At 37.2% G+C, this 15423-nt stretch overlaps 2 protein-coding genes across 8 annotated transcripts in view; one reads left to right on the top strand and one right to left on the bottom strand.

Annotated features, from left to right (window-relative positions):
- The window catches only part of LOC133523975 (uncharacterized), a 68895-nt gene that overhangs the window by 38756 nt on the left and 14716 nt on the right, over positions 1-15423 (top strand). The window contains exon 1 of one of the 7 annotated variants that reach the window (XM_061859720.1): positions 1549-1705. The exons of the other annotated variants lie outside the window; for them this stretch is intronic. Within the exon in view, the coding sequence (XP_061715704.1) occupies positions 1687-1705 (19 nt within the window). The 5' untranslated portion in view covers positions 1549-1686. Of the gene's footprint in view, positions 1-1548; positions 1706-15423 lie in introns of those variants that run through there. 7 annotated transcript variants of the gene reach the window in all.
- Positions 4831-9824, bottom strand: LOC133523969 (uncharacterized). Its single transcript, XM_061859707.1, has 2 exons — positions 8633-9824; positions 4831-5527 (listed from the first exon to the last, which is right to left on the bottom strand). Exons 1-2 carry the CDS (start codon positions 9608-9610, stop codon positions 5510-5512), a joined length of 996 nt encoding a protein of 331 aa, XP_061715691.1. The 5' UTR covers positions 9611-9824; the 3' UTR covers positions 4831-5509.

Raw genomic sequence — 15423 nt, 5'->3', positions numbered from 1 at the left:
AAAGCCGCGGACGGACGGACAGAGACGGACATGACGAAACTGGGTTTCTAGGTGACTACGAAACCCTAAAAAGCTCTTTTCATGTACTGCCGGCTCGAGTATTTAAATGACTTATATTTTTCTGACGGGACAGATAAAAAAAAATGAGTTAGAAAATGTGCCTTAAAAATGTCTCAGATTACTGGCAAAAATTTGTTTGGTTTGAAAATGCCATTACAAAATAATCCGCAAAATTTATTCTATGAAAAATCTAATTTAGTTAAAGTTCTCCATACAAAACGCCAATTTCATAGGTAACCTAGTACTATTCCAGTATTAAAGCACTCACTGCCAGCGACCCGCCAGGCGTTCTCTGTTCGTAGTCACTTTTCGCTACATACGGGTTTTCGCATGTTATCGGCTACGCTCGTAGCGCGTAGTACGCGCTAGCACTGATGCGTTAAGGCGGTTTTCCACCGCACCTGAGCCACTGGCGCTGCTGCTGATCTACTGGACCTTACCTACTTCAGCTACCTACACAACAAGCATTTTACGAGCAGAAACAAGGCGGACAACTTAAAGGTAACGGAAAAATACGTAACAATAACAACTCAATGCCTCGTGAGCCCTGTGCCGTGCCCTCCTATAATACGTAGAAAATTCTTACATGGCTCGCGGAGCCGATAAATGAAGCGCTAACACCCATACGAAAACGTTTCTGGTTATTAGGTTTTCAATGTTTTTATTGCATATCTCTATTTCACAATTTCAACTAGGTACTCAAAAGTTATCTGGAAGAGATCGCTCGTTAGCGATAAGGCCGCCTGGCTCTACTTTTAATATTTTTTAATATGTTGTGTTCTACATTGTATCGATATACGTATATCGTTAGTCGATAAATGAAAAATCCCTAGGATAATTAAAAAATGCCACGAGAATTCCGGCCCCTGCTTATAAGTAAGTATCTGAAGACTTCAAAAACTTTTTTTTTTAATACTACGTCGGTGGCAAACAAGCATACGGCTCGCCTGATGGTAAGCAGCCTCCGTAACCTATGTACGCCTGCAACTCCAGAGGAGTTACATGCGCGTTGCCGACCCTAAACCCGCCCCCTCTCATTGAGCTCTGGCAATCTTACTCACCGGCAGGAACACAACACTATGAGTAGGGTCTAGTGTTATTTGGCTGCTGTTTTCTGTAAGGTGGAGGTACTTCTCCAGTTGGGCTCTGCTCTAGATCTGGAATGACATCCACTGGCTGTGCCCTACCACACAAAGCGAGATGACATTCACAATGCCCATACCTCTCTTTTTGACGTAGTTTAAGGACGTACCCGGGTCGTGAAACTTAATTATTGCCACGATAACAAACTTAATTGCCACGAGTCACCGATGATTGGTTATGATTCACAAGAGTGGTCGCTCAAGCGTGAGCATCAAGCAGATTCACGCGAAGCGTTTTTCGTGATCGAGGCATGACGTGTAATTAACATCTCGGCCACGAAACACGCTTCGAGCGTGCGCGCTCCAAGCTGACGCTGACCGCCATGTAGCGGTTAAAACAAATATCACCCGACAGCGGCGAGCGTGCACGCTCGGAACTTGCGTTCCGTGGCCCTCGGGCAAGGGCTAAAGCGCGGGCGCGGGGGGCGGCCGGCCGCTGCCCGCCGTAGCCGCACTTGCGAGTTGTCCGCGAGCCAGCCACGCCATGCCGCCCGACAAGCCAGGTTAGATACATTACATTAGTTTTTTTTTATTTCAAGTGCCAAAATATATGAGAATTTCTATAATTGTAAACTGTCTAAAGACAAATATGTGTTAAAGAGAGTTGTCTGTTTAAAAAGTTTCACAATATTTTCTAATTGAAAACGTGCTTAAGTTTTTCTTACACATAATCTTTTTAATATTGTTGTTCAACATGCCTATAAATTCAAACATTCGAGCGATGAAGAAATACGATATTAAATATTTAATAAGTTCTGTAAAAACCAAAATCGACTTTTAACTCCATTCCCAAAATGTTAAATTTCAAATTTAATTTCAAATTTCAAAAATTTAAATTTCAAAAATTTCAAATTTCAAAAATTTATTCTGCAAGTAGGCCTCAAAGGCTCTTTTACAAGAGCCTTATATAGTTCAAAAGAGTTATAGTTCAAAAGTGGTATACGTCCGGGTACAGCGTTTGATTTCATAATATCATAGAATGGACATGTCATAGAATGGACAGCCATTGTTTATTCTCCGACTTTTCTCTTTAGAGCAAATGAAAATTTCCTAAATTTAAAACTTTCTACATTATTTTCAGTACTTTTGACACGGTTTTTTCATTCGCCTTGGCACATTAAATTACGTAGATGTGTATGTTTCATATACAGCTCTTTCGTTAATATTTTTCTAGAGTCAAATATACTTAATATACACGTACCCATGCATGCAACCTTTTTTTCTAAACAAAGGCGACCCAATTACAAAACTAATGAAAATAAGCTTACATTCATTGTCGGCATTGATTGCGCAGTATTTTTAAAAATAATTGTGTCGCAGAATTGCTCAAAGATAGATAGACCTACTAAATAGAAACAATATCACTTACTCCCTCTAACGCATAAATGCGTCCCTTGGACTGGCCTGTGCTGGGCCATCGTGTAGAGGAGCCATAAAGGCCACTTGCACCATTCCACTAACCCGTGATTAAGCCATTAAACCGTTAACCTATTGTCAAATTGTACTGGTAACTAAAGTAACTCCAGGTTTAACCCTTAAAAGGCTTAACCTATTCAGCGCTAAACACGACAGCCGAATGTGATCCTAAAATGCAGTTTTTTTTTAATTCAGCACCACCAGAAGTTCGGCAGTTTTTTGGCCGAAACCAAACCTTCAACCGAAACATGATTTTCATGCCGAAACCGAAAATTCAGTCGGACACTAGGTCAAAGGCGCTGGTGTTGTAAACTAGAAACATAAACAAGTCAATTAAGTATTTTTGCTCGTGTTTAAATCCGACGGACATCGAAAATGGCCCGTACACTATACAAACACGACATTTTCGCTACATACCAAGAAACCCGTGTTATCGGCTACAACCGTAGCTCAGCGGTGAATGTGTTAACAGCTAAACGGCCCGATTCGAAGAATGAAATACGATAACGATAAGTTCTGTTTTAGACAAGTTCTCATTTAGAATCGCTTGTGTGTCGCATAATTGACAGAAGCAGCTCGACTCGGGCAACCAATGTCGCTTTGACGTTTGAAATATCGTAGATTGGGAACAAAGAGCATATAATCACTACGTTGGGAACACAGTGGAATCGAAACAAACGTCAATTTTAACATGTCGTTTAGTAATCGATCTTTCCAAGATCTTAAACGTGTCTTAATCATTCTTCGAATCGGGCCGAAAGTCCGTGTAACATACTTAACAATTAGTATAAAGAACCATCGGTACGGATACATCGTAGACCTGCTATGAAATTTCGTAGAACTTAACTCAATAGAAAACGTATTTCTATAGCTAACATGTGTCCATTAGGTTGAAATGAATCGATATTCTATGTTACTTTATACTGCATAGGCGATAGTACTTTATGACCTATGTGAGTATTTTAGTATCGCTTTTCAGTAAATTAGTACTTGCGTATGTAAATTGTTTGGTGGCCTGTCATCAACGGCCTTTCCTAGTGTTGTTTATTTACCTGAAATAAAATAATATGTGTTGCTCGATTTCTATATTTATTAAGTAGCAATTAGGCGATATAATTTTGATACGTTTAAAGTTCTGTAAATACATTTAACTGTTTTCCAGGCATAGTACGATTTATCGACCACATACGCGGCATTACAATCTCAACTTTAGCATTGCGATTTAAGGTTCAAATTAGATTGCAGTTTCTGGAAATGTGACTTGTTTTCAAATTAATCGTCAAAGCTGGATTAATTGGAATATATTTGGATTTTTTGGGAAACCTTCTAGATTGGTGCGGCCTGGAAATGGGTTAAGGTTATTGGGTCAAAATTATTTTCGTTCAGATTCAGATTTTTTATTGGTAAAAAAAATACAGATTTGTACACGTCAATTAAAAATACCATATTCTTAATCGTCATTATTCGTTGTCTTGTATTTTGTCCCCGAAAAATGTGACAGAGTGTAGCTTTTCGTATAAGACGAAATTTATTTTTATTATTCCTCATGTTAATTATAATATACAGCTAGAAGATAATTCGTCAGGCGACAAGCAAAACTCACCAATTACCAGCACAAGTTCATAGCCATACTGAACCATATTACAACTAAAATATGGTTGATTTTTGTTCAATTCTTTTTTGGTCATTAGTGAGTTTTTCTCGTCACCTGATGATATCGTCAGAAATAAAACTACGTGCTCAGATCAAGACTGACTCCTTTATTTCTCTCCTTACCCACATACATATAAAGAATAAGAACCTACCCACAACCCCCTTTTATACTTTTCATTTTACAATTTTTGTATTTGGTTCAAATTTTCATTTAAGCATTTTATTCACAAGAACAAATATAAGTAGGTAAGTGCTTACACATTTTTCTTTTTCACAAATCAAAAAAAAAAAAAAATGTTTCGCTAATGTTTACAATATATATTTCGCAAAATTACAGTGATGGTATTAAAGATAAAAGAAATCAGGCATTCAAAGAATAGTAATATTTTAATCACTAATTATATTTAAAACCTATCAATAAAAATTTATAATAATTACATTATCATTTTTTATGGTAGGTTCTTTTAGGTAATAGGTTGAAAGAAATTTAATGTCATCGCTAGAACAAGTTAAAATATATATATATATATAATATATATATATTTTCTTTTCTAGTGTAATAGATTGTTAATAATTTCATAAAGATATATTATTACATAGTAAATAATCATTCAAAACTATTGAACAATATAGGTAGGCAGAATACAAAACGACATATCATTGAAATAATTTTTTCATACTTATTATATAAAGATTATATACTTATCAATAACATTCATTCATTAATATTTAAATGCAGGCATCGGAAATAGATGCTTATTTTCATCCTTAATTTGATAACAATGACTAATGAAACATCATGCAACACATTATGTAATTGAAACTAATTTCTTTTCACCAGGAAATAAACGAAAATTTACAACAAACATTTCATAATTTATTTTATTTTATTAAAACACATTCATAATCATGAATGTGTTTTGTGACCTGCGACAGTTAGAGGCAGGTAGGTAAACAATGCCAACATTTCATTATAACGGCTACACATTATTTAATAATACCTATATTATGTACTTAACTACTTAATACAGGTTTGCTTTACAAAAATAAATCCGTTATCTGTATTAAATGGTTTTAATATTGTGTGCTGTACGAGTATAAAAACAATGATGAAATGTCAATGCAAGTTGAACCTATTGATTCATGTTTATAGGTACCTATCAAATTGTTTACTTATATATAAAAATCCATCTTCGAAACTGCACATACTATTCGACCCGGCTGCTAATTAATACCAATCAGGAGGAATCACCACCCTGCCAGAACGAGTGACATAATAATTATTATTTGGAGCATGTTCGGACACTGGGGTCGTGTCGATAAGTGCACGCTGCGCGTGCGACTGAGGTAGCGGGGCGGGCGCATGCGCCCTAGCGTTATCATTATCACTCGACATTGTGATATCGTCATAAGGTCGGGGACACACAGGTAACTCCGGGCGATATTCCGAATCTAATATAAGATGACGCCTGTTTCTCACCAACGTACCACCCTGCATCAATTGAATTAAATATGATCGGATACCTCTAACATACAAAATTGTGCCACTAACCCATTTCTTATCTACTCTAACCTTAACTTTTTGACCGGGCATCAATTGCTTTAAATCACGGGCCGACTTGTCGTACTGCTGTTTTTGTTTATTTTGTCTCTTTTCTAACTGTGCCGTGACATTAATTTGGATTTTAGGATGAAGAAGTTGGGGTGCATACGGTACGATTCCACGAAACTTTCTATTATTCAATAACTCTGATGGAGATGCTAGCTGATTAGTGATGGGAGTGGTTAAATATTCTAACAGTGCTTGCCTGAAGTCGGTTTTTTCCAAACTAGTTTTTTTAAGTATATTTTTCACCGTTTGGACGCTCCGTTCCACTTGCCCATTGGATTGGGCATAACATGGAGAAGAAGTAATATGTTCAAAACACCACTGCTGAGAGAATAGTTTGAATTGACTCGAGGAAAATTCGGGGCCATTATCTGACATCACAATGTCAGGTATACCCTGATGACTAAAAACAATTTTTAACTGCTCAATAATATGACTAGACTGTAAACAATTTAACTCTAGAACTTCCAAGAACTTACTAAAATAATCTACTATCAATAAATATTTTTTCTCCTTAAAGTGGAACACGTCTACCCCAACCTTTGACCATGCCCTGTCCGGTATCTCATGTGGTATCAATGATTCCCTTCCATTCTGGTTTTTAAAAGTAAGACATGCTTGACAGTTTTTAATAAAATCCTCTAACTGACTACTTATATTTGGCCAAAATATGGATTCACGCACTTTTAATTTGCATTTCTCTAACCCTAAATGCCCAATATGCACCCGCCTTAACATTTCCTTCCGCATAGCTACTGGAATAATAATCCGATCACCCTTCCATGCCATACCATGCGCGACCGTCAATTCATCACGATAACCCCAGTAGGGTGTCACCTGGTCATCGACATCCTGCTTATGCTCCGGCCAGCCTTCTGTAATATATTTTATTAGCGCCTGAAGCTCACCGTCGTCCTGGGTCAACTTTTGTATACGTACAAAGTGCGAGTCGACGAGCGGGTTGCTAAGCAGCACGGCGCACACCTGTGCGCGCGCGTCCAGCTGGTCGCGCGGCACCACATCTGGAGTACTCGCCGGATCCACCGCACGAGAGAGAGTGTCCGCCATATACATATACTTGCCTGGTTTGTATACAAGTTTAAAGTTGTAGGGTTGCAAACGCAGGAGCATCCTTTGCAACCTGGCTGGAGCAGAGGCGATCGGTTTACAAATAATACTTACCAATGGTTTATGGTCGGTTTCAACCGTGACATCACTTCGACCATAAATGTAAGTATAAAATTTTTCACAGGCGTATACGCATGCGAGGAGTTCTTTTTCTATCTGCGCATACGCTTGTTCAGCCTTCGTTAAAGATCTCGAGGCATAACATACGGGCAAATTATCTTGTAGTAAACAAGCACCTAGCCCATTCTTACAAGCGTCAACAGAAATCACTACGGGCTTTTTTAAACTGTAATACTGTAAAACCGGTACACTCGTCAAACACTGTTTTAACATATTAAAAGCTTTATCATGCGACTCCGACCAATGCCATTCGATATCTTTTTTAAGCAGTTGCCTAAGTGCATGATTCTTGTCGGACAGATTGGGTATAAAATTACCTACATAATTGACCATTCCTAAAAATCGTTCAAGGTCCTTTGTGTTTTTTGGGCAAGGCATATTTTTTATTGCCGACGTGTAGGAGTCGTCGGGATAAATGCCATTCGGGGTAATCTTATGTCCCAAATATTTTATTTCCGATAGGCCAAACTTACACTTGCTTTTATTTAATTTTAAATTAATCTCACGACAGCGATCTAGTACTCGTTTCAACCTAGCATCGTGTTCCTCTTTCGTGCGACCGTAAATGAGTAGGTCATCAATAAATAAACAAACACCTTCCATATCATCAAACTGTTCGTACATTTTTTTGTGGAATACTTCTGACGCCGAAGTTATTCCAAACGGCAAACGCAAAAATTTATACCTTCCAAAACTCGTATTAAAGGTAACTAAATCGGTACTATCCTCGTGAAGTCGAAGCTGCCAGAATCCTTGCTTGGCATCAAGGGTGCTAAAATATTTGGAACCTCCTAAATTGACAGACATTTCATCCAACGTTGGCAATTTAAAATGCTCACGCCTAATCGCCTGATTCAAGTCCCTTGGATCCAAACATAGCCTTATGTCACCGTTAGCCTTCCTCACAACGGTCATGCTATTGACCCAATCCGTAGGCCCCTCAACTTTCGCAATAATCCCATCACCAACCATCTCATCCAACTTATTTTTAACACTATCTTTCAAAGCTACCGGCAATTTTCGCGGTGCGTGTACCACTGGCCTAACATTTTTGTTTAATTCAATCTTATACACTCCCGGCATACACCCAACTCCTTCAAACACATCCGAATATTCCCTATACACATGCCTTTGTATGTCACTACCGGTATTACTTTCAATATCTAAAACCAACTTTATTATACCTAGCTCCGCACACGAATCCCTACCCAATATCGGCTGTGAAGTAGTGTCCACAACAGTAAAGTCTAAAATATACGTAGGTACGTTCCTTGTATTTTGTTTTTAAGCTACATTTTCCTACTACGATGAGAGCACCGCCAGAGTAAGCGCTCAATGTATCACCTGTTGAGCTTAAATCGTTTTTATTCATACCAATTTGATTCAAGAAACGAAGTGGTATTATATTTACATCGGCCCCAGTGTCCAACTTAAATTTAATATTTCCCTTTTCGAACAACAAATCGACCCACCAATCACTCGAACTAGTACAGCAGTTTTTTACCTGATCATTGTTTTCCTCAGCTCGCACCTCGTATACATTGCACATACGCGAAAAATGATCATAACTGTTACACTTTAAACACCTTCTGCCGATGGCAGGACACCTTGAACTGCCATGAGGCAAACCACATCGCGAACACGATAAATTAGCACTGCTGTTGTTAGCACTATTGACATCACGCACTTGTCGATTAAACAGTTGATTTCGCCGAGCAAGACCCGGGCGCGGGGTCACGGGGTAGCGGGCGGGGGTCTGATAACGGCCACCGCGCCCCCGACTCCTCGCCGTTCCACGATGCGCCGGCGCTCCTCGGTGACTTACCCCCCAAATTTGATTCTGTTGACCACCTTCACTAATCCAATTATACTCCGTATTATGCTTGGGATTATTTTCTACAACATACGCTTTATGTTCCACAGCCTCTTGCTTTATAGCCCCCGCTTGCATCTTAGACATCTGGGCCAAATTACAAATATCCAAAGATTTACTCAACGTCAGATCCGGCTCACGTAACAATCGTTCCCGAAGTGCGTCCTCTTTTATGCCGCAAATCAGCCTATCTTTTATCAAATCCTGCATTAGTGTGCCAAACTCACAAGTGGCAGCCAGCTTCCTGAGCTCGAAAGCATACTGCTCGATAGACTCACCATCATGCTGACAACGTGTAAAAAACCTGTGCCGTTCTATAGTTAAATTTTTCTTCGGCAAAAAGAACTTATCAAACCGCGCAATCAAACTCTTCAAAGTCGTGCATTCCGATTCAAACTGTTGGTACACTTCACGGGCCCGCTCTCCGATAACATGCAGCAAAATATTAATTTGCACCTTTTCTTCCTTTTTAGATAACTCACACGCGTCGAAGTAAATATTAAACGCTTTCTTCCACTTAGTCCATTCTACAGACAAATTACCAGAGGTCACATTCTCAAGGTTATTATCGAAAATAAAAGGCGGCGGCGGTGGCAAGATAGATTCCATTCCAAAGAGTCTCTTTTTTTTTATATTTATATTTCTATTATTCACTATCACAAGAATATCACAAAGAATATTTAGATACCTAAAGGTTCTTTTAAATCGGCTGCGCCATGTAAACGTATTAGAATGCGTTAATAAAACTACGTGCTCAGATCAAGACTGACTCCTTTATTTCTCTCCTTACCCACATACATATAAAGAATAAGAACCTACCCACAATTACCACCACAAGTTCATAGCTATAATCAACCATTTAACTACTGACATAAAGTTGATTTTTGTTTAATTATTTTTTAGTAATTAGTGAGTATATTTAGTAATTAGAGATTATATACTACGTCGGTGGCATACGGCCCGCCTGATGGTAAACAGTCTCCGTAGCCTATATACGCCTGCAACTCCAGAGTTGTTACATGCGCGTTGCCGACCCTAAACCCGCCCCGCCCTCGTTGAGCTCTGGCAACCTTGAGTTTTGCTTGTCACCTGACGATATGGCATTCGACTTTTTTTATTCATTTGAAAGAATACACAAATACAAGCGTCACAGAGTGGTCAGAAACAAGGCAACGAAAATAATTTGACGCGATTAACTTTTACTTTTTACTGGTAAATGTTGGTTATACTTAAGTGACATTCAAATCGACTAACACCTTATTAATTAAAAAGACGCATTTAACCCAATTGAAAGACCAAATTGATCTCATAAGTGCTTCGTAAACAAAGTTTTATACACTAATAGCCTCATTCGTCACGGTGGAACTTGGAACACATAAAACATACACCACCACCATACTTCGTATATAGACTGTTAGCTTAGTAAGAAAATGAACCATCATTTTGGTTATACTGTAGCCGGTTAAAAGGGGGATATTAACATGTCAAAATGTTTATTAGTGAAGTCCCCCGATCGATCATACTATAACGCAGTTACCGACACATTAGGAAAACTCATAAACCATTTGTTTTGTGCCACAAATTGTCAAAAGCTTTCTTATCTACGCTCTATCTAAATAACTCCTAATTTACATATGAAATACTCAAATACGTACCTATTAATTCATGCGAAGGAGCGATTAGCTTAAGTGAGTCGATCCGGGGCCGATTTTGATTCGATACGTTGATATGGTTTGATATTGTTTTGACACGAGCTTGAAGATCGTTTACGCTGATTGGTGTATGTGAAATCAAAGAGAAGTTGAAATAAAGGTGGATTTTCAAAGAAAATTTTGTAGCCACAGTAAATTTAATGCCATCTTTAGACACATGATTAAAACTTTTGGAACGCCATTTGACTTTGATCCTCATTCTTTCACTGACATGTGTTAAATTTGTTAAATATCAAAAAGTGGCGTCATTTTACCGTGCATAGGCCAAAGGTTGTGGCGCTATCGCTCTAAACGATGCCGCCATACCTTTGGCCTTTTATCTATTAGATTGCGCCACTTTTTGATATTTAACAAATTAATATTATTCATACACATATCAATGAAAGGATAAGAATCAAAGTCAAATGGCGTTCTAAAAGTTTTAATCATTATGTCGAAAGATGACAGTAAATTTACTGTAGCTGCAAAGTTTTCTTTGACATTTCAAATTCTCTATGTAAATTGGTTTGATGATCGTGCGTGAGATGCGCACTAATATGATCGTCATGTTCGTATGAAAACAAGATCAAAACCCATAACAAATTATTGTATTGAAGTCGGAAGGCCGACTTCATTACGTTATTTTCTACGTCAAATTTCTGTTTCCCCAATCTGCTCGTCAATAAATTATTCTATTCTTAGCTCAACGAGTATAAAAAGTCGAGTATAACACGTTACATAATTTTAACTATTAATCTAGAGGCAAGTGTTCGGGAAATTGCGTAGATTTCGTGAAGGAATAGTTCCTTCGTGTTAGAGCGGAGTATTCGAGCGTTCCGACACGCGAACTTGTTGCGTTGGATATGTCTTAGGAATTATTGTAAGAGGGAATGTATTTTTGACTAAAGGGCTTGTTTGAGTGGTAGTGCCATTATTTATTTCAGGGCTATAACCGCGATAATCGAAGGCGCGTTCTTCTCTGTTACTCTAATTACGTCTTAGTGAGAGTAAAAGAGAAAGATCCCTGCAATTTGCGTATTTCGGTTTTCGCGGTTGTCTAACAAGCTAAAAATATTACTATATAAAAATTATCCCTGTATTATCTCGCAGTATGAAGTTATACTAATCCAAGTGCGTACCTGGTTGTATCTTCGTGACCCACATGTGGGGTACGGACGTGTAGGGATAGTTCAGCGTGACCTATATATGGAGCACTGCACTGTGAACGTGTTAAGTAACATCATTTTTACGATTTTAACCTCCCAACAAGTAGTAGTAGTAGTAAACTTCTTATTGTACAAAAATACATATGAAAAGTAACACAACAACAGTACAATTAGTAATAAGTACGAAAGCGAACTTATGCCTTTGAGGGATCTCTTCCAGTTAACCTTTGAGTAGATGAGAAGACAGAGTGAAAAGAGCGTGACAAATGCAGTAATGTACAACAAGGTACCAGAAAGATAAAGGATTTAAATACATAGATAATTTATAGGATAAACATGTACGAATATTAAACAAAAAGGAATGAGGAAAGTAAACTAAAAATTGGAAAGAAGTAGACAAATGTAAAGCAACTATACGATAGCAGTCAGATAACGATAGCATCTCTAACCTCACCTGCTCAAAAAAGTTATAGTGGGAAATGCATGGAACACAATTTTTGACTTCGTAACTTTGTAGACACTTTCAAGAGCGGATATCTCAAAAACTACAAGATATCGAAAATATTGACTAAATAAAATTTGTAACAAATTTAATCAATTTTAATTCATAAAAGTGATCATGTAGATAAGACATATAGTTTCCAAGATATAAGTGAAAAACCGAAAAATGAGACTTTGTAACCGAGGGGGGGGGGGGGGGGTAACCCGGGTCAAGGGCTGTGGCTGGGGACTCTTGATATGTTCACCTCCTCAGTCAAAACATAGTTACGCAGTCAAAAATTGTGTTCCTAGAATTTTCCTCTATACCTTATTGCCTGGCCTATTAGAAACCACGCTGTTTTTTTAACGCCATTAAAACAGTACTGAGGCAACAAACTTAAAAATATTCCAGAACTATCGATTCTATGTTAATCACCATGCCCTGACCACTGACATTATGTCCGGCAACTCTGCTATATCTTATGTAAAATACGTAATCAAAACAAACAAAAAATTTGCATATCAGCGAAATAGAATCCTTTTAGTCGGGCTAGGGTAGATATTTAGATAATGTCATCGCATGAGCTTTATTGTGTCCGGCGGTCACGCCATGGGCGCGGCTCCGAAACTGGCATTGTCTACTGTATACTCGTTATTTATATATCATTACTCCACCGAGTCTTTTAAAATGTTTGACCCCATTTTCACCTGCTTAGTGGAGTTATACAACATTACCCTGCCGCTTCTTTCCACCAACGCTTTACGTGCCAATATTTCCATAGTCACATTTTCCAGTTACTAAATGTTCTTATTTTTTATGTCAATTGTATAATTCGCTAAATAATACCGATACATCTCCAATTAGCTGACCAAGAGCGGGTTAAAGTCCAGCAAGCTGTACCCGCACCTTTTTCATTACTTACATAATCAAATTGTTGTATATTATTGCGATAAATGCTTACCTACACTTATTACCCACGACGGAACGGAGACGGTATATGCGTTTGGGGTGAAAGGATGTTTGTGCGAACCAATGTTGCCATTTTTCTTCAAAACTACTAGTCCGATTTTGATGCGGTTTTCAGTGATGGGTTCGGGTTTGATTGGTGCATGTTCTTATATAGGTGTTACGGTGACAACTCACCAGACGGCGCTGCAGTAAACATTTATTTGTGCATCCTTTTTCAACTACGTTTTAACCGTCTTGGGTTTTTTCAAAAAATTTAATTTTGTTTTAATTATACCTAAGATGGACTACTTCAAATCAAAAAAATTAAAACAATTTATTTCAAACAATGTCCATATTGTGTTAGTAACATACAAATACTTAAATCTAGGGTTAGTATGACAAGATATTACTACAAATTCCTACATAAAGGGGCATGTAGCTGCACCCAGTGCTTCAGCCACGGTCGGCCAACGCGCACAGGATGGTATTCGAGCTGGCGCGCCACCGCACACAGGCGGATTTTCCTAAATTTCTGGCCAAAAGTCCAATGTACCAAATCAACTATAATAGTCACGTGACTTTATTTTTTGTATCTGTATCGTTCCTAAGATTTAATGACAACCCTCATAACAATTTAAACGAACGTTTTCATAACTACCCACATTAACGAAGTATCGACTTCTGACCAAAGGTTAATTACTTGTTAAAACTAAGTGTATTTATATAACATATTCTATTGTTTTGAAGTTGTTTGGTGTGATTTATATAATGGATTGTGAAGCTGGAGGTATGTAACTATATATTTAACATGAATGTTCATACTTTTCAGTTTGTTTATACACAGGAAAAAAAAAGTTAATTTACAATCGAATTTTTACCTGTTGGTTACTTATATTAGTGTATAAAGTTCAATATTCAATAGAATCTGACTACTGAATGAATATTATAGTAAAGACAAACATATTAGCTAAACTATTTGATAGTTTAGGTTGCTAATACGTGCTAATCTGTTTTTTATTAGACAATTATCAGTTGGAAGTAAAAATCACGAAAACAGTTTTATTTTTATTTTTTCTTTGTTTTTAGGTTCATCTTCTGAGAATATCATTATAAGTCGTCAACAATTGCTTGAATATTATAGAACGTGCAATTCGAAAGATAATAATGAAAAAATTTACCAATCTTTTTAACCAAGTAGCAAGTTTCTTAGGTGTTGAGGATGGTCTCACAAATGACTCAAAACAATTATTATCTAAGTTCGTATTCGACTACAAACAATTTTTTCATTGTTTCGAAGATTCAGGTGAAATTACTGGCATAAACAAAAATATTATATATCGCTTTCTTATAATCCTTTTGGCACTTACAAGTACGTTTCTAGTTAATCCAAATAAATTTAAAATTTATTGCTGCTAGACAGCTGTTGTCTTTATCAAACATTATCCATGGTACCCCCTACCAACAACTGTACATAAAATCTTATTTCATGGCCATGAAATAATGAAAAATTGTATAGTGCCTTTGGGGTTACTTTCAGAAAAAGCTCAAGAATCCAGAAATAAAGACATAAAAATGTACAGAGAAAGTTATTCGACAAAATTTAGTCGGATCCAAAATGTAGAGGATGTGTTTAATAACCTTCTTGTGTCATCTGATCCTTACATAACAGATATTTCACGAAAACATTACAAGAAGGATTCAAAAGTAAATGATTATCCAAAAGAACTTAAGTATTTACTGGACATGTAAGAAAAAAACTATTAAAATAAATATAGAAACAGTGAATTGACCTTTAATAAAGCTGTAGTTTAATTTAAACATGTTTTTATTTGATTCCTAAAGCGTTTCTAACTTTTAATTCAATCCATTAGTTTTGGCCAGAAATTTAGGAAAATCCGCCTGTGTGCACCGCCACTTACCTACCTAATATTTATACCTATGAACAGCTGTAAAAAGTAATGGAATAAACGTATTTGTATTTGTTAAAGTTTCTGAGCGCTTCTTCTTATCAAATGTCAAATTCGAAGCAGATGATAAAACTTTTCACTCTTCGAAACTTTCTGACATTTTATTCAGTTATTGATTAGTTACAATGATTATAGGTCGTGTCCTCCACGATGACTGGCAGATTTGTCA

This window comes from Cydia pomonella, chromosome 13 (genome assembly GCF_033807575.1).
Source record: "Cydia pomonella isolate Wapato2018A chromosome 13, ilCydPomo1, whole genome shotgun sequence".
Taxonomy (NCBI): domain Eukaryota; kingdom Metazoa; phylum Arthropoda; class Insecta; order Lepidoptera; family Tortricidae; genus Cydia; species Cydia pomonella.
The sequence above is the reverse complement of the archived record's forward strand: the minus strand, read 5'-3'. Positions and strand labels throughout refer to the sequence as shown.